General features: G+C 51.6%; 1 protein-coding gene across 1 annotated transcript; it reads right to left on the bottom strand.

The window, feature by feature from the left end:
• Positions 1-6,533: 6,533 nt before the first annotated feature.
• Positions 6,534-18,315, bottom strand: LOC115640785 (zinc finger protein RFP-like). The gene is made up of 7 exons (XM_030543778.1): positions 17,617-18,315; positions 15,267-15,362; positions 13,574-13,804; positions 12,691-12,713; positions 11,843-11,958; positions 9,266-9,325; positions 6,534-8,297 (listed from the first exon to the last, which is right to left on the bottom strand). Exons 1-7 carry the CDS (start codon positions 18,031-18,033, stop codon positions 7,786-7,788), a joined length of 1,455 nt encoding a protein of 484 aa, XP_030399638.1. The 5' UTR covers positions 18,034-18,315; the 3' UTR covers positions 6,534-7,785.
• Between the last annotated feature and the right edge of the window lie 1,299 nt (positions 18,316-19,614).

The raw sequence follows: 19,614 nt of genomic DNA on the forward strand, positions 1-19,614 counted from the left end.
GAGCAGGGCATGAGTGAGGTAGAGAAGCCCATCTCATTGCCCTAGAAAAAAAATGCTGATCACCCACTGGTGGGCATCTTCTCTCCCCCCCCCCCCAGCCACCCACCAGAGGTGGGCCCTGCCAATCAGCTCATCAGCATCCCCTCCAGAGCCTCCCACTCACCACCATCAGCTGTTTAGTGGCATGCCAGAGGCAATGGGTGGGGAGGGCCATGAAGGGGTGGGGCAGGCCTGGGCAACGCATGGCCCAGATGCTGCAAGTGGAAGGGCCAGGACCAGCCCCTGCCAGGCCAGTGGCTGAGACACTGCGCTGCATCCCTGCGTGGCAGCTGCCTGAGAAAGCCTGGCTGGAGAGGTGACTTCTGCCCCCTGCCTGGGCTCAGAGTTTGGCACCTGAGCCCAGGTAGGGAGCGAAAGCGACTTCCTCAGGCAGTCGCCCACCAAGACGGGCTGGTGTTAAAAGCGGCTCCTTCCTGCTTCTCCCTGGGCTCCTGCCCATCAGAGACAGCGGCAGAACATGCCATGAGGAGGGGCTGATGCAGCTGAAGGAAAAAGCACCCCCCCCCGCAGTTTTCATGGGGTGGGGAGAGTGCGGTGAACCTGAGGCTGGGCGAGGGGGCACGGGACCTGCCCTTTGGATCATTTCCCCCCACTACGAGGAGACACCAGATGAATATGGAGCACCCTGGTGGAGGAGGTGGGGAAGGGGTGGGACACAGGATAGAGTGTGTATGGTGGGATAAAGCACCCTTGGAAAATCTAGAAGTTGGTGCCTAAGTAGACAAGCCAATCTCATCACTGCCCCAGGAATTGTGCAGCCTGTTTGCCACTGTCCTCTATGGTCCAGGAGGACTCTGGGGATCCTGGGTCAGACAGTGTCACTGAGACATCGGGGGGGAACAGCCCACTGGAGATGGAAAAATGGGCTTCTCTAGCACAGTCATCGTAGCCCCTATGGCCTGGAGGACTCCCGTCTACCCAGCCGTCTGGAGCATGAGCTCTATGAGCCCTGGAAGTGCCTCCCCCGCCCTCCCTGCAGCACCATGGATGTGGGGGTGAAGGGCCCGTGGAGCTGCAGGAGGAGCAGAGGGGACCCGAGGGGCAGAGGTGGGGGCTGGGAAGGGGGTAGAATTAAGGCCCTGGCTGGGGACAGGGCTGTGTGAGGTGAAGGGATGCAGATTTAATTAATTGGGGTTTTGGGGAGAAGCTGAGCTAAGAGGGGTTTCCCTGGAGCTAGCTGGAAACACAGGGGCTGAGGGATTGGCTGGCAGCTTAGGGTGTGTGTGTGAGGCAGAAAGCCAAGAGAAGCAGTGTGAGCATGGTCTCAGCAGGAAACTGAGAGACAGAGCTTGCTTCAGGCAGAGTCCCCTGGAACAGCAGACGTGGAGTTCTGAGTAAGGCAAATACCTTTGTTACTATCATGTTCAGGGCACAGGAATGCGTGGACATTGTGTGTAAATAATAAAGATTGCTCCAAAGAAATACCTGACTCTTATAATCCATTTCTCCTCCCAGTAGAAGAACCTAGCAAGGCCCCAGACACTGGCTAACTGCTCAGGTCAAAGGAGCGACGGTGCAGCCTGGATCAGAATCTAATCCTGTGGCGGAAAACATGTTGGTGGGAAACATTTGCGGGGAGCTCCAGCAGCAAAGAGCCTGCGCAGAGGAGCAGATTGCTGCTAATTGTGGATGTGAGCATGTCCGGCTTTGTGTGCTGAGCAGACCCCATTGTCCCTAGTCTCTGAGCTGACACATCTCTGCCCAGAGTCAGACAAAACCCAAACATGGATCCCTGGCTCGTATTTCCCCCCAGCAGAACCAGCCCACACAGTGATGATGGGCTCAGTATTGGCCCAAGGAGAAAAAATGACTGGAAGAGACTGGGGCAGCTGGAATAGGCTGGGGGTTGGGGATGGGTAGGATTGTTCCCTTCTTCTGTCTATGGAGTTTTATGAAGTTTAAACCTAAAAATCTTCTTTCCAGCTCTTATCTGGTGTTACGAACAGGCTGGGCTGTAACCTTTAACTGTGATGTCCTAGAGCTGCTGTTTTCATGCCTTGTCACTAGCACTCACCAGCTGCCTCTGACCCTGACCCAGGGAGCTCCTGTAGCCCGGCTGGTCCCAGGCCGGTGGTTAGATGTTCAGCAAGACACAGCCAAGCCGAGGATCCTCTGCACTCACCTTGTCACTGAAATCACTGAGTGGGGTTTAGTTCCCACCTATTGTTGTTTCACTGCAAGTCTGCCTGTAGCTGTGGATGGCCTCATTGTGAATGAAGAATGTCCTAGTTAGTTTGAGAGCCCGTCTACCCAGCACCCAGGTGGTGTCATTCCCAGCTGATGGGTGGAACTAGCCTACTGCTCAGAGAAGTGCAGCTGCAGAAGCAAGGAGGCTGCTTGAGCTAGGCCTGGGAGTACAAACCAACCCAACCCCCACTTGTACTAGGTAGAATTGAAGCGTTTATGTGCTTGGGTTTTCTTTTTGTTTGTTTCCCCCCTTTTCCTTTCATTCCTTTTCTGCTTCTTTACGCCCCATTGCTCCCGTTCCTTGTCTAGGTAGTTCCTGCTTCCTTCTTTCCTTATCTTTCTCCTGCTCCACCTCCCGGCCTCTCCTTTCTCTTCACCCCATTCTGCACCTGTGCAGCTGATAGGAGGTGGGGCAGGGACTGCCCATGATCAGCAAACCTATTTCTGGTGCAGAGAGAACAGAAGACCAGAGATCCCAGCAGCCATGGCCTCAGCGACGCCTGTACAGGAAATCCAAGAGGAAACCAAATGTCCCGCTGTCTAGAATATCTGACAGACCCAGGGAACACACACTGTGGGTACATCTTCTGCCAAAACTGCATCACTCAGCACTGTGAGACATGGGAGAGCTGGACTCTGACCCCTTGTGCTGCCCCAGCTGCAGAGCCTGAATCCAGAAATCGGCTCTCCAGAGTAATTATCAGCGAGCAAATATAGTGGAAAAAAATTAAACAACTGGATTTCAGACCAGGAAAAGAGAATCTGTGTGAGAGACACGGGAAAGCCCTGGATCTGTTCTGTGAAGAGGACGGGGAAGCCGTGTGTGTGGTTTGTGAGAGATCTTCTCAGCACAGATCTCACATGGTGCTTCTCATGGATGAGGCTGCCCAGAAATACAAGGTAGGACACGCTCTGGATCCAGGTTAATTCAATCCTTCCCTTTTCAGACTCAGTCTCTCAGAGCTACTGAATCTCCCAGTTTCCCAGATTTTCTCCCTGATCTCTGGCTCTACCTAAATCTCTCCCCTGCAGACGCCTTCCTCTGGGCATGTGCAGGGAGACCTGGCCACTGGTGGTGCCCCACCCTGTCAACCCCGCACTGTTCATTAGGGAGAGGTGGGCACTAGAGCTCTGTGTGAGGCACTTTCCTCACACACAAGATTGAAGCAAAATGTGTCCGTGCTGCTGCCAGGCCAGGAATGTTCCCACCACACCCCAGCAGCCCAGGCACCACCAGCAGAACGTTCACATGAATCATGCACACAGCAGCCCTCACTCTGCTGCATGGAACATACAGGGGTGGGTTTAAACACAGGTGCTGTGAGATACTCCCTACGGACCCATATCTCGAGTCACTTGAGGTTTTGCAACAAAAAAAATTCAGCGAACAAAAAGTAACTTTCTAGCCCAGATGACTGAAAAGAAAAGTTTGATAATGTGGCCTGAGCTTAATTGATATAGTGACTTGTGCCTGAGTTTGCAGAGAGCCTGCAGGGCTGCCCAGAGGATTCAGGGGGCCTGGGGCAAAGCAATTTCAGCAGCCCTTTCCATAAAAAAAGTTGTAATACTATAGAATACTATATTTTCATGGGGGCCCCTGTGGGGCCCGGGGCAAATTGCCCCACTTCGCTCCTGCCCTGGGTGGCCCTGGGAAAAATAAACATTTAAAAACCTTCCACGTCTTGGCACAAACCCAGTTTTGAGAAAACTTCTTTTCAGGTCACCTTTACAAGGTATCACTGGTTCTCAGCATTAGCTAGTGCTAAAAGGCACTAAAGCTCATTAAAAGAGTTGGACAAATATTTTTCATCAAAACTTTTTTTGGATCGAAAACTAGGGGTTTTTACAAAGCAGAAAAAATCATGGACAATGTCTGCTTTCCTTCAAAATTTGTGGGGGGCTTTTTAATTGAAAAGCTGAAATTAGTCTGCCAAAACCTGAACATGGTTTGGGGTTTCAGAAGTGTGGGGCCAAATATTTGCTGCTTGCTGTGTTTGATTGTTTAAAGAAACAATAAATAAATTCTGCTTAAAAAAAATCCAAAAAAATCCTCAGCTTGTGACTAAATGCCTGAGCCCATCCAGTCAGAGATTTTTTCAGGTTTCTGATGCTCTATAACTTTGGGTTCATTTAGGTTAGAACGTAAGAACATACTGGGTCAGACCAAAGGTCCATCCAACCCAGTATCCTGTCTACTGACGAGAGAAGCTCCTGGATGCACTGAGGCTCAGAGTGAGGGGAGAGCCGGGGGTAAGTCGACACTTGCCACGATACTATGGATGCACTCCACTGATTTATTGTGCTTAGTGGGGATGCATGCACTCGACTTTCTACAATGTTCCCAAAAATTGACTTCTGTAAAATTGGAGTAATTTCATAGTGTAGACATACCCCTACAGAACAGAAGCTGGCTGCCTCCCAGACTACAGTCGGAGGGCGGTAGGGTATGTGGGGTAGAGTCCATAGCTTGGGGAAAACACCTGCAGCAGGGCTCAGCTTTGCACTGGGGCATGTGGAGAGCTGAGGGTAGAAGCACAAGGTTGAAAGAAGTGAGCAGGATGGGGAATGTTGCAGAGGTTTCCCCCCTCCCCACAGCCTCAGGCAGCTCCCTGGGAAGCACAATAATGGGATGGGGAGTAGGGGGGCTTGGATAGGGGATAGGGAGTTCCAGGGGGGGCAGTCAGGGAGCAAGGGTTTGGATAGAGGTCAAGGTGGTCAGAGGACTGGGAACAAGGTGTTGGATAGGGGGGCAGTGGTCCAGGGGGGCAGTTAGGGGACGGAGAGTGGGGGGAGGGTTGGATGGGGTGTGGGTTCTGGGGGGCTGCGGTCAGGGGACAGGGAGCAGGGAGTGTTTGAAGGGGCAGGGATCTGGGCAGGCAGGAAGCAGAGGGGATCCGATAGCGGGCCGGGGCCTGGCCACAGCCAGCCCCCATACCATTTCCGAACCCTGATGTAGCCCTCAGGCCAAAAGCTTTGCCCACCTCTGACCTAGGAGGAAGAAGGCCTAAGAAAAGGATAGTGGAGCATCCATCATGCTACCTCTTACTCAGAAGTGTCTGTTTGAAGAACTGAGTGTAGTCAGAATAGAATAAATCTGTTAATTTACATAAATAAATAATATGTAAATATGTATGTAGAGAAATGTTTGATAACATAATTTTTTTGCAATGTGCAATTCATACTTAGGACCTTCCCTCGCATTAGCCTTAGGTCCCTCATAACCTTCATCCAAATCTGTCTCTAGGATAGAGCAGCTGGTGGCTTTAACCATAGAGACCTGTGGTCAGTAGCTGCTCGACTCTGCTGCTGGCAACCCGGCAGGGGGAGCAGGGAGATGCAGCAGGGGAGGAGGCAGAAAAGCACCAGGATAGACCAGAGAACCCCAGGGGACTGTCTGTGACTCCATGGTCAGGCTGTTCTAGTGCTTGAGTGTTCTCACTTGATACCTAGGAGGTGAAGTCTAAATACAGGACACACCACCAGTGGGAGGTCTGTGCCCTGGTTTATAACTGTTTGCCCTGAGTTGGTACTCACATTCCTGAGCTGCTGCACACAGCTTGAAGGGAGAACTGAACGTGGATCTCCCAGGTGCCAGCTGAGTGCTCTCACCACAGGGCTGTTATAAGGCAGGTGATAGCACCAAAACCACCTCCTGCTTCTCTCCCCTCACCCCCCTTTCCTGTGGAGCGAGGCAGGTGCTGACCTCATTCCAGCAAGAAACGCCTTAGATGCCTGAGCCACCTGACGTCAAGTGCTGGTTTCTCGTCTGTGGGTTGCTAAGCAAACATAGATGCCCCTTTGCAGCCCCGATTTAGGCACCTGTCTGTGAGAGGGGGAGGAGGTGGGGCTGGGGCAGGGATTTGGGGAGGGATCCAATAGGGGCAGGGAGGGGTGGAATTGGAGCGGGGACTCTGGGGTAGAGTGGAGTTGGGGCTGGGGGAGGGGTGGGCGCAAGCACCCACTCACACTGACAAAAGTTGGCACCTGCATACAGGCATCCGACAGACTGGGCTTGTGCAAAAATGCTGCGATTACAAAAATGCTGCTATTATACATTTGCTCCCCCTGCAGATTTGCCGCCCTCTCTGCAGAGCACAGGTGAGCAATTCCTGATTGACATGGACAGAGACAGAGCACTGGCTCGAGACTGACATATCTCAGTAAAACCCAAACTAGGGACATGATATTCCCTGGGCTCTGGGGGGACACAATCAAGTCAGAAAGCAAATCCCAGGACTCTGCCCCCAACAAATGCAGCTGGGACAGTAAAGAGGAACAAACATGAATAATTGTTTGTAATGTTTTATTTATAGTAAGTAACTAAAAGTGGTAAGTAAAGGGAGCCGAGAAGATGCCTTAATAACCACAGCATGGAAAGGAGATTCCCCAGCTACTGAGAACAGTTTTCTTAATGGCACAACAACAGAACAGTCATCCCGGAATTAATACAGGAATTAATGAGTTACAGTGTCGCTTTCAGTAACTTTAAAAAAATCTCTGTCCCTCTCATGTTCCCATTCCTTCCATACTGTCCCTTTCTATTCGTTTTTCTAACCCTCACTTCTGACTCGTTTATTTTCCTGTGTCTCTCCCACCCTCCTCCTCTCCCTGTCATAGATCATCCCCCATGGGTGCTCCCTTCTTTCTCCTGATTTTATACCTTCCCCTCTTGCTGCCCCAGGATAGTTCCCATCGGAGATATTTTCCTGTCACTCTTCTCATTTCTGTTCTCCAGCATTTTTCATCGACTCTCCCTTTATTCAAATTTATATTTTTCTTGTTGCTCCTTCCAATTCCCTCTGGTTAAACCACCCTATCCCTGGCTCTCCCAGTGCTGCTAATGTCAGGAGTTTAAAAAAAATCATGAGACTGACAAAATGATGATTTTTTTAAGGTTATATAATTTTTTTGGTCAACATGCACCCATCTCCCCATCCCCCCACCTTTTTTGTGGCAGTTATAGGGTTACCACCTGTCCTGTAGTTACAGGGGAAGGTGACTTGGGCCCCTGCAGCAGAAGCTCTGGCTTGGAAACCCCAGTGAGATCTAATCCCACAGATCTGTACAAACTGCTCCCTGCTGCTGCTTCTCCCCAACTCCCTAAACTTGGATTGATTCATGCTGTGTTCGCTGCCATCCCCACCTGCACCTGTCCCCAGTCTGGCTGTTAGTTCAGCCTTCTGCCCAACCCCCTCCCCTTCAGGGCCTCTCTACCCCTCCTGCAGCCCCAGGGGTTCTCCCTTCCCCCCGGACGCATCCTGGGGAATGCAGGGAATAGAGTGACCAGACAGCAAGTGTGAAAAATCGGGAGGCAGCTAGGGGGGAAATAGGAGCCTATATAAGAAAAAGACACAAAATCGGGACAGTCCCTATAAAATCTGGACATCTGGTCATCCTAGCAGGGAAAGGGAGGGGCTGCCACAGGTCATAGAGATGAGGAACCAGGTTCTGGGTAGATGGGGGTCCTCCAAGGTCATAGAGACTGGGGTCCATGAGGCTAGAGGGGCTGATTTCCGGTTCCCCCCTCTGCTGTGTCTCTCAGGGACACAGGCTGAGCCGGGATCCCCCCACCCAGAGCCAGGGTCGGATTCTCCCCCCAGGGACGGAGCCCGGCGGGAAAGTGAAGATCGGGGCCTCGTCACCAGCATCGATAAATGTCACCTGCCCCCGGTCACAGTCCAGACAAACCCGGATCCTGCTGGGGACCCGGCTCAGGGGCAGGAGGGTCACAGGGGAGGTCAGAGCCTGGAACTGACCCCCCCAGCACTCCACAGCCCAGACCCCCCCCTCAGGGCTACGGCTGATCCCTCCCTTCCTCCTCACAGACTCTCTGGCCACCCCCACAGACCAGAATCGCCCACCCCTGACCTCCACCTCCCAGCAATGTCTCCCCGAGGTGAATCCCTCACAGCCCAGCACACACGGTGCAGTGTCAAATCTCTCAGGGGTGTTGGACAGCTGCTGCCGTGTGTCTCCCCGCGTCACACTTTTCCGATCCTCAGACAGGACGAGTTTGGGATGGGCCGTGTCTGGATCCAGAGTCACATTCACTGGGAGGAGAGAAAATCAGAGTGTTAGAGGCAGAGTTCGTCCTTAGAGGAGGCTGGGACCATTTCTCACACTCCCCAGCAGCCCTGTCCTGGCTGGGACAGGCCTGGATCCCAGGGAGCTGCCTCTGTCCTGGGCACCTGAGACTGAGCAGGGACGTCACTGCAGTTCCTCAGTCTGTGTAATGGGACCCACTTCATTAGTTTTTCATGTGCTTGCTGAGGCTTCAGCTCCCTGCTCCCTCTGCTGGGGCTGCTCCATTCCCAGCATCAGAGACACGGCAAGGAAGGTTTTAATGAGGAGGGAGCAGAGGAGGCAGGTACCAGCTTTGAACCCCAGAGGGAAGCTCCCACCCCTAAATGCAGCCTCCACTCACCGGCCAGAGTGGGAAGAGCCAATTAAGAAAAGAGTAGGAAATAGCATTGGGTGGGGTGGCCTCCACGCCCGGGACAGGGAACGGAGAGGAAGGTACAGCACTGGGAAAGAGCTGCTTATGACCAGAGAGTAGGAGGTGGCATTGTGTGGGGTAGCCCCAGCCCCAGTCCAAGGAGAAGGCAGGAGCTGGCAGCATCACAGGGAGAGAATCTCCCCAGTCCAGGGAGCAGTGAGCAGCTCCAATGGGAGAGCCCAGCACTGCCCAGAGGAAAGGCAGGATCTCGTAAAAGCACGATGAGGGAGACCCCCTGCACTGGGGTAGAGCAGAGGGATGTGTCAGCCCTCAGGGCAGAGAGCTCTGCTCACAGGCTGCTCAGGGAGAGATTTTCTGTTCAGCAGCATGGGCATGAACTCAGCACTAAGGTTGGTGTCAGGAGTGTTTGTGTGACTTCAGCGGGGAGCTCCTCACTGTTCAGTGTGTTGTTTTTAGGGCTGCGTATGTCATGGTCAGTATCAGTTTGGTTGGTAACTTTAGCTACAATCTCAGGAAGACGTTTTATGATCATTTAAAAACAATCTCCAGCTGCAATCTCACCCTGTCTGAATGTTTCTAGTGATCCTCCTCTTTTTGTCTCTAGTGCAGACGGCAGAGTGCCTGGAGGGGAGAAGGAAAAAGGAGACGAGATTTCAGACTTTCATATTTATAACAGCGTCCCCACTCTCAACTCCTAGAACTATCTTTTAATTATGACAGAGAAACACACCGAGAAACACTCAGATATTTTATATAAATAGGTCTAAAACCATCTCTTTCCTCTCTCATTCAGGCATCTCTCAGCAACGGAACCAACGTTCTTGCAGCCTCACAAACATCCTAGAACAGACAATCTGTAAGTGAGATTTACTTTTCCCCTCCTCATCCCCTCCCACCCTTCAAACTCCAGTTGGTTTGTCTCATTCACTTACTGCCCTTCGCCGTAATCTAGACGCAGACCCTGCAAAGACTTTGGAATGAAAGTAACTTTGCCCACTTTGGTCCCTTTGACACTAACAGGATATTGAGAGTTTGTGAAATCCTGGCTCTAAAAGTTCCTCCTCTGCCTTGGTTTTTTGGCGGATTTGCGGATTTGGCGGATTTGCTCACCTCAGAGGTTCATGGCAGCCCTCAGTTTGGCCACTTCTGCTAGAGGCTCAAACCTGCCGTTCACTCAGCTAACCCCATCACTGGTCAGCGTGGGAGAAATGGAGAACAATCCCCGCAGGCTCTGTGTCCCACCTAGTGAGTCAGGGATAGGCCAGATCCCTTTCCAAATTAGACCTTCCCTCTGGTGTTGGTCACAGACCAGGTCAACTCCTCCTGTGTTCAATCAGGAGTTGGTGGGAAACCCGGGACCACCCTCTACATGGGGTTCCAGCCCAGGGCTCTTTGGAGAGCAGCTGTCTACAATGTCCCCTGTACCAGATGCGTTACAGCTACAACTCCCAGGGCTACTTCCCCATGGCCTCCCTGCAGCACCTTCTTTTTCCTCACTGCAGGATCTTCCTCCTGAAGCCTGATCACGCTTGTACGCTTCCGTCCTCCAGCAGCACACCTTCTCACTCCTCGCTCACTCTCCACTAACTGATGGGAGGTCTTTTTTAAACCAGGTGTCCTGATTAGTCTGCCTGCCATAATTTATTCTGGTATGGTTTTAACTAGCTCCAGCTGTCTTAATTAGCCCGCCTGTCTTAATTGATTCTAGCAGGTTCCTGACTGCGCTAGTGCAGCCCCTTCTCTGGTCACTCAGGGAACTATTCATCCCGTGGCCAGTATATTTTCCTTCAACCAGACTCCTGTACCCCACTGGTCTGGGTCTGTCACAGAGGTTATTGGGTCTGTTCATTCAGCATCTCTAAACTTAACAGCATGACGGGGCCTCGTCCTCTATAGGAAGAAATACAAATTTTATAAATGTAGAAACTGAGGTGGGGGAAAGTTGACTCATTTGGACAAATTCACCCCTGTACCAGCAAGAAAGAGGTGACTCTGCTGTTCAGTGGCTGCAGGGACTGGTGCAGAACGTGGCAGAGGATAAGGAAGTTCTGAAGTCAGCCAGAGTTACATCCCTATGACAATGGCCCCCATGGGTCTTGGCCAGGGAGAAGAGTTTCAGAGGCTCAGCTTTACACTGCCCACCTCCCTCTATTCCTCGGCAACCTACCCTCATCACCCTCACCCCGTTCCCAGCCCTCTCAGAAACACGCCTTCTGCCTGCAGGTGCTGCGGAGGAGGCACCAGAGGCTCCTGTGCTGGAGGGATCCCTGACCATGAGGGCTGGGCTTCAGGGCTGCCGGGGGGGCAAGTGGGGCAATTTGCCCCTGGCCCTGCAGGGGCCCCCATGAGAATATAGTATTCTAGAGTATTGCAATTTTTTTTAATGGAAGGGGCCCCCAAAATTGCTTTGCCCTAGGCCCCCAAATCTTCTGGGCAGTCCTGTGGGCTTTCTCCTTCCCTACAATTGTCTATTTGGCCGAGACTAGCTGCTGTACCAGACTCGAGCACAGTGATGGGCTGGATCCGCCTTTGAGAAATGTGCCCCATGGCTGGTGATGGAGCAGTAGATGGGGAGGGCTCTGAGCTATAGAGAATTCTTTGCCACGTGTCTGGCTGTTGGGTCTTTCCAAAATGCTTGGTATCTAACTGACCACCATATCTGGGGTCGTGAAGGGATTTTCCCCCCAAGTCAGATTGGCAGAGAGCCTGGGGGGTTTTCTGCCTTCTTCTGCAGCATGGGGCACAGGTCACTTGCAGATTTAAACTATTTCAATGGTGGATTCTTTGTAACTCGGACAGAGGTTGGGGTCTATTGCAGGAGTGGGTGGGTGAGATTCTGTGGCCTGCAATGTGCAGGAGGTCAGACTGGATGATCGTGATGGTCCCTTTTGGCCTTAAAGTCTATGAGTCTGAGTCATTTCTTTCTTTAACAGTAATGGTCATGGGAAGGCATGTTTTTAGTAAAAATAAAGGCTTGAATATATCAACCTGAGTGACTTGGACCCCAAGTGCGTGACATTCTCATCCAACGATTCAATAGAAGCATCATCTAATTGTGAACCAATTGGCCAGAGCCACTCTCCTCCCTCAGTCTCAGAGACTAATCCCAACTTCCGTTCCCAGATCCCTTCTAGGTACCTTTGAACTTCCCCAGAGTCTCTGATAGCACAATTGTTTTCTGGGAGAAACCACTGACTCGCTCTTCCAGTTCAGGAGAAATCTCCTCTGGCTGCTGGAACTTCCCCTTCTCACACCTAGAGAGAAACCATTTCCCACAATTATATTTCATTGTGTGACTTGTTATAATTTCTGGCTAGTGAGTCACTGCTCTAATATGCCTGGAGTTAGAATTCCTCGACTTCTCCCAGTCTGAGAGCAGGTGCAACACAGCCCATGGCCGTACAACCTTCCCTTCACAGGACTCATTAATATTCTTCAACTTTGGTCTGGAGAGACCAGCTCTGGGGACAAAAGGGGAATTCAGTCTCCATGGCCAATTTACTCCTAGGCCTCCATGCTCTGAGGAACAGGAAGTTCCCAGGTGAAGTGCTGTAGAAATCTGCCCTCTAGGAACTAGACTGAGACACCAACTCCTCCCTCCCCAGCTCATTCCACACAGGCCTCCAAACAGTCCTCAAGCTGGAAACTCTCTTGATCGCTGCTGCCTTGGGCTGAATAGGGACCTGTGCCCAAGCAGTGACAGGCCCGTATTCCATCCTCATAGTCCTGAGGCAGCCAGTCCCCAAGGAGGTGATATCTCTAGGAAATATTTGAGGTCAGTCCTTCCCACTGAATGGAGAATTCCAGAGTCTTCTGTACAAGGGTGAGAACCTCAGGATGAAGTTGATGAGAGAGATTCGTATCCAACATGTGACCTTCCCCACACATTTTGTTGTAGAGCCCTGAGGAGATGTGGTGCTAACATCGCCACCAACCTCTTTTCCAGCGTTGTGAGCTGTGAGGGGGAGTGAGAGGGAGACACGTACCTGCTCAAGGTGCTTCTAATATCCTAGAAGAGAGAGAGAGACAAAAGAATTTTGGTCCCCTCTGACACACACACGCGATTCCAGGGAAGAGATTTTGCAAATATGAGGAAGAGAGGCCCTGCCCTGACCCTGGGCCATGGATTCCCTGAGCTAATGGGGTTTTCCATCTCTCATATCTCTGTGTCTGCGACTCTGCAAAGAATAATAGTTACTCAGGCCTTGGCTACACTGGCACTTTACAGCGCTGCAACTTTCGCGCTCAGGGGTGTGAAAAAACACCCCCCTGAGCGCTGCAAGATACAGCGCTGTAAAGCCTCAGTGTAATCAGTGCCGCAGCGCTGGGAGCGTGGCTCCCAGCGCTGCAAGCTACACCCATAGAGGATGTGGTTTACGTGCGCTCTGACCAGACTCACACTTCAAAGCGCTGCCGTGGCAGCGCTATGAAATTTCAAGTGTAGCCATACCCTCAGATGTGAGCAATGCACATGCCGAGTTACACCAGGGTCTCCGTCTGCTGGACTCCAGTGCTTAGGATTCAAGAGCCCTCCCTTCCCTGTGCTGGGATCTGGCATGTTTTTAACCATGACTGCCAGTTTCTAATTGTCCCTGGGAGTGCTCAATCCCACGCCCCAACCCTTCCTGCAATGTCACACCCCAGCCCAACTCTTCCTGCTCCCACTTCACCCCAACCCTCTTCTACTGCCTCCTCTTGTGAGCACACTCCCTCCCTGCTCTTCTCTCTCCTTCCCAGCCTCTTCTTCACACAGTGGAACAGCTGATCACAGCAGCCAGATGGTGCTAGAGGCAGGAGGAGGAGTTGATTGGCAGAGCAGCCATTGGGGGCACACAGGAGCACCCATCTGCGTTTCTCATTCAGTCTCACCTGCAGGAATTCACTTGCTGGCTTCTGACACTTCCCCTCCAGCTCACTGATCAGCTCACTGAGATGGGAAATCTCCTCGGAGAGTTTACTGACATTTTCATTCTGGATCCTCACAATCTCCTCATCCAGCTTCTCCAGCTGGGCCAGAAGGAGTCGCTCTTGTTCCTCCAGGAACTCCCGCAGTTGCTGAAATTCAGACACAATCTTCTGCCTCTCGGTTTGTATTTGTTTCTGCATGAAAATAGGGCAAGGGTTGGTCAGGGACATAGATGGAGCCCGGGGTCCTTTCATGGAGAACTGAGTGTGCAGGAAGGAGAATGTCTTTTAAAATATTAAGATTTTTCATAGACTCTAGGACTGGAAGGGACCTCGAGAGGTCATCGAGTCCAGTCCCCTGCCCTCATGGCAGGACCAAATACTGTCTAGACCATCCCGCATAGACATTTATCTAAACTACTCTTAAATATCTCCAGAGATGGAGATTCCACAACCTCCCTAAGCAGTCTATTCCACTGTTTAACCACCTTGACAGTTAGGAACTTTTTCCTAATGCCCAACCTAAACCTCCCTGACTGCAGTTTAAGCCCATTGTGTCTTGTTCTATCCTTAGAGGCTAAGGTGAACAAGATTTCTCCCACCTCCTTATGACACGTTTTTAGATACCTGAAAACTGCTATTGTGTCCCCTCTCAGTCTTCTCTTTTCCAAACTAAACAAACTCAATTCTTTCAGCCTTCCTTCATAGGTCATGTTCTCTAGACCTTTAATCATTCTTAAATAGGGAGAAGGATAGCTCAGTGGTTTGAGCATTAGCCTACTAAACCCAGGATTGTGAGTTCAGCCCTTCAGGGGGCTGCTTATAGATCTTTGGCAAAATCAGTACTTGGTCCTGTTAGTGAAGGCAGGGGGCTGGACTCAATGACCTTTCAATTCTAGGAAATAGATCCCTTCCAGTTCTAGGAGATAGAATAGCTCCATTAATTTAATTCTTGTTGCTCTCCTCTGGACCCTCTCCAATTTCTCCACATCTTTCTTGAAATGCAGTGCCCAGAACTGGACACAATACTCCAGCTGAGGCCTGACCAGCGCAGAGTAGAGCAGAAGAATGACTTTTTGTGTCTTGCGCACAACACATCTGTTAATGCATCCTAGAATCACGTTTGCTTTTTTTGCAACAGCATCACACTGTTGACTCATATTTCTGACATTTGACTCTACACTTTGTGTACTAGGCAGGGGATTCTCTCACACTTTCCCCTTTGGCCCCGGTATCCCTCTGAAATGGATGTTTCCATGCCTGTCATGGTCAGCATATTCTGTTATTTATGGTCTCTGGAAATTCACACCCAGGGCAGCAGGAGGCAGGACTCAGCACTACACTGACAGAGACGCTAGGGAGTTAAAAGAAACAAACATTTTAAAAAATGCACAAAATGACCAGACACAGTGGACAGCACTTCACAGGGACATTCAGTTCACTTGGGGAGGATTTCTGGGCAAGCCACCAAAGGCTAGATATTAACTCATTATAGAAAATGGAAGCATAGGGCTTGTTTATACATGAATCTAACCCAGCAATCCATGATCCTGGAGAAACACACACAAGCCCACATTCACCAAGGCCACACAGGAGTCTGCCTCCAAACAGACCTCCTGCTGCCAGTCCCTGCTGGTTCAGAACAACAGGCACCTACCAGATACTCCTGGCTATTCCCCTCTCCAGTCGCTTTCAATCCCAGCAGCTTTTCTCTCTCTTTCCTCAGAGTCTTCAAATGTACCTGGATTCTTTCCTGAAGAAAGAGAAATGATTTAGGAGGTTTCGTCTGACTAGTTGAGAGGTGCTTGGAAGTGGGCGTTTTTCCACCTAAAACCCAAGATGACTGTGGTTCTAATCACTATGTGCCATCAGGACCACCAAGGAGATGAAACCTCATTAACGGAGACTGGAACGTTTCACATTTGGACTCATTACCAATTCAGATTCAGTCTTTTTAGTAATTAGAGAGAGATCTCACTTATAACAAAGCTTTATTGGTATTTGTGAACTGATTAGTGGTACAGAGCATAATAGGGCACCAAAGTTACATGGGGGTGAATCAATTAAGTTGTTTTGTAGAGGATTTAATGAACCAAGTCAAGGTTTAAATAGAGGCTGGGATTTCAGCCCTGAAGCCCTGGGGACTGCATTGGGGTTGGGCTGAGCTGGTCTAAGCACTAGGGCAAACCCCATGAGACGTTGGGAGGCCATTCATCTGGTTGGAAGCTGCACAGTCCCAGTGTTGTGGAGCACTATCCGTGTCTGGTAGGGACTTGGCACTGGATGTGTGTTTGTCCGATGAAAAAGGTCGAGGAGACTGAGGCTGCAGGAGGATACTCATGACAGTGGGGGCGTGGCTGGGGGTGGCACATTCATGCAGAATGATGCAGGTGGGGACACGCTGAAAAAAGTGGTGGTGGGGCCCATGCAGGACGAATGATACTGGCGAGGACAGGCCCATGAAGGCAGGCGTGGGCATGTCCTATGTTCTGGGGATGCCTCGGTGACCATCCTAATTAGACATGATGCAGATTTGTGTAAAGAATGGTTGGGGTTTGCCCCAGTGCTGCCCTAAACTCTTTTCATGACAATGCCCATTGGGCAGATACCCCACAGTCCCATTCCCTGGTAAAGATCCTGGAAGCAGTGCATTCTGGGAGATTTCAAAAGGCTGCCTGGTGGGACTAATGGAACCAGTCTGACTGGTCCTTGCCCACGTACACAACAGAACAGGTCAGTCTGGCACCGGTCAGCTCCAGCCTGGGGTTAGTTTTGCTACAACCCAGTGTAATCCCAGTGGTACTTGGCATGGGCCTGAGCTGTCTGGAGCTCTTTTTTGTGTGGTCTCAAGGTGCTCGGGGTCCCATGCAGCGTTTAGCCCAGTGATCTCTAGTGCAGGCTGGCAGCATCTGAGATTAATCCCTCATGGAGCGACACAGGAGTTCAGAGTCCTCCTCTCCCTGGTGGGCCTGGGACCTTTATCAAGGCGTCTCTCCCTCCTGACGGACACACTTCATCACTGGGTGGGGCGGATGCTAAGATGGCAGCATGGCAAAGTGGTTTGAGTCTTGGACTGGGTCTGGGGAGATGTATCTAGCTAGACCAGTGGTCACCTACTAGTCGATTCCTATCGACTAGTCGATCCTGGGGACTCTCCCAGTTGATTGTGATCTCCAGCAGCACAGCAGGGTTGGCCGTTGCTGCTCATGCAGGCTCCCTGCCTTCCCCAACTGTACGGCACTCCCAGAAGCAGCCAGCATGCCCCCGCAGCCTGGGCTGAGGGCATGGGTCTCCGCATAGGCTCCTGACTGCAAACACTGCCTCCGCAGCTCCCATTGGACCTAAATCAGGACCTGTGGCCAATGGGAGCTGTGGAAGTGGTGCCTGCAGAGAGGGGCAGCGTGCAGGGCCACATGCCCCCCCCCCAGGGGCCCCAGGGGCACCTTGGCCCCTTTTGGGAGTGGCGTAGGGTTGGGGCAGGCAGGAAGCCTGCCTTAGCCCTGCTGACCGTGAGTCACCTGAGGTAAGCCAGTGCTGCCCGGCTGGAGCCAGGACCCCCTCCCCTGTACCCCAACTCCCTACCCCAGCTCTAACCCTCCTTCCAGAGCCAGCCCCCCGTACCCACTTCAGCACCCCAACACTGTCCCAACCCAGAGCTGCCTCCCACACTGCGAACCCCTTGGCCACAGCCTGGAGCCTGCACCCCCACCGAAACCCAACTCCCTGCCCCTTACCGGTGACAGTAAGCAATGGAGAGAGGGGGCTATGGATTGAGCAGGGCTTCGCGGGGCCTTGGGGAAGGGCGGGTAGATCCTGATTTCAAGACTTGATAGTTTGCCTCTGTTGCCACACTGCCAGACCATTAATTTTGTTACAGCATCTCCTGTACAATGAAGACTTTACAGAATTGAATGATGAGTCACACCCGTGACAGGGAACTTTCAGTGAAATTAGCCTGTCATTAAAACCCAAAAGTTAACCCATTAAATCTAACAGCAATTCCCTACCTTGTACTCCTGGGCAGCCTCCTGTATGGGAACCACCCTGTGAGCGCGGTGAGCCCGGGATCTGTCGCACACCACACAGATGGGGGTTTGATCCTCTTCACAGAACAGTTTCAGAGCCTCCTGGTGTCTCTCACACACCCCGTCCCCTCCTGCTCCCTTTGCTGCCTGTAAACTCAACCGCTTGGCGATTTCTAAGACATTTGCCAACTGCCTGTTGGGCCTGAGGTTTCTCTGCTGCACAGTTTCTCTGCACTGAGGGCAGGAGGCGGCTGTATCGGATCCCTCCCAGCACTGGCTGATGCAGGCTCGGCAGAAATTGTGCCCACACTCCAGAGTGACAGGTTCTGTGAAATACTCCAGACAGATGGGACATGTCGCTTCCTCCTGGAGACTTTCTACGGGGCTCTCTGCAGCCATGGCTCCCTCTGGGCAGTGGAACAGGGTAAGTTTCAATTTCCTGAATTCACACTATGGCCCGCCTACAGCAGCAAGGGGGTGTTTCCTTGCCTGGAAATGACTCGTGCTGTTTGCACAATTTCACCCCTGGAGGCTTTAGTGTAAAAATGTATCACTAGGGATCCAGTCCTGCAATCAGCCCCTATGCTGGTGGGGAGGGTCTCTGAGGCAGCCCCCTGTGAGGATGAGCCTGCAGAAGCAGGAGCTGTGTGTCAGGAGTGATAGTCAGGCTGGGCAGAATTTTTTTCTATAATATCTAATTTTGAGAATCTTTACTTTAAGTAATTTTTATATTTATTGATTTAAACTATCACAGCGGCACAACAATCTGGGTTTTAAGCATTTAATTCCAGTTAAAATGTTCACGGTTGTGGGAAATTATGGATGGATCAGACAATATTTTGGTCAGACCAGAACTATTTAATGACACTGGACACTGAAAGTCAAAAAGTTGAAGCTTTAGAACTGTTAAAATTGTCTGTGAGCAGGTAAATCTCCTCCATCCCCCAGCAGCTCCCCCAGGGCAGTAACCCAGTGCCTCCCCCAGCACCACATAAACCGAGGCTGAAAGTCCATCTGATGGCAGCTCAGGGGCCTGTAGAACGTGCTGGGATCTCAGCCTGGGCCATAGTGGGGCAGGTGACCCTGTAACACGACCACACCCAGCAAGGCCTGCCCCCATTTTCTCCCTATTTGTCAGTCCCAGCAGAGAGACCAGAGATTGTGGGGAGACCAAGCTCCTGTCCCCCAGGTGAGGGCTGGGGCCTAACAGCCGAGGGCAGCGAGTGTGCAGGAAGCTCTACCTAGGGGCTGCAGGGCACATGGTGTGGGATAAACAGAGACCTCTCAGGCCACTTGCCCATTCCGGCTGCAGGAGGGGATGTGGGGACAGACTGAGGAGGCCTGGGGCAGTCTGGGAAGCCGCCAACGGGGACAAGGAGAGGGAATTCAGCTGTGGCGGGGAAGTTGTGCTGGGCAGACATCCTGCTGTCATTGTGGATGCAGCTAGTTACCTTGGTGTAGGGTTTTAAGACATACTGGTGTCTAACAGCAGTGGTTTGTCAAAGTCATGTTCTATAACATGACTGAATTTCTTTACAAACTCACGGTAAAACTTGGTTGGAACAATAGTGGATTGGATCTCCTTCTGCAGCATGCTTCCTATATGTTTCGTGTGATCTTGCTGAGAGCTAAAGCTTAGAGGCAGGAGAGCAGCTGAATAATTCACGCAGTGGCTGGCATGGCCAGTTCTGCCCAGTCCCGACCCCTGTTCAGCCCGTCCCTCCCTATGACAGCAGCGGTTGGACCGTGGCTGTTTCCCCACCCGCCCTGGGACTGTCCTACCTACCATACTACTTCATGGGCTCAGGTGCTTTTGAAAAGCAACAAGAGGTGATGTCAGCTCATGAACAGGCCTGTGTGTGTATGATCACAAACTGGAGAACTTGGAGGACGCTGATGTGGCTAGTTAGTAGGTTCAACTAGCAGAATAACGTTGTTGTGATGTAGGAATAAAAACATGGAATATTGTTCCCTTTTGTC

This window comes from Gopherus evgoodei, unplaced genomic scaffold (genome assembly GCF_007399415.2).
Source record: "Gopherus evgoodei ecotype Sinaloan lineage unplaced genomic scaffold, rGopEvg1_v1.p scaffold_32_arrow_ctg1, whole genome shotgun sequence".
Taxonomy (NCBI): Eukaryota; Metazoa; Chordata; order Testudines; family Testudinidae; genus Gopherus; species Gopherus evgoodei.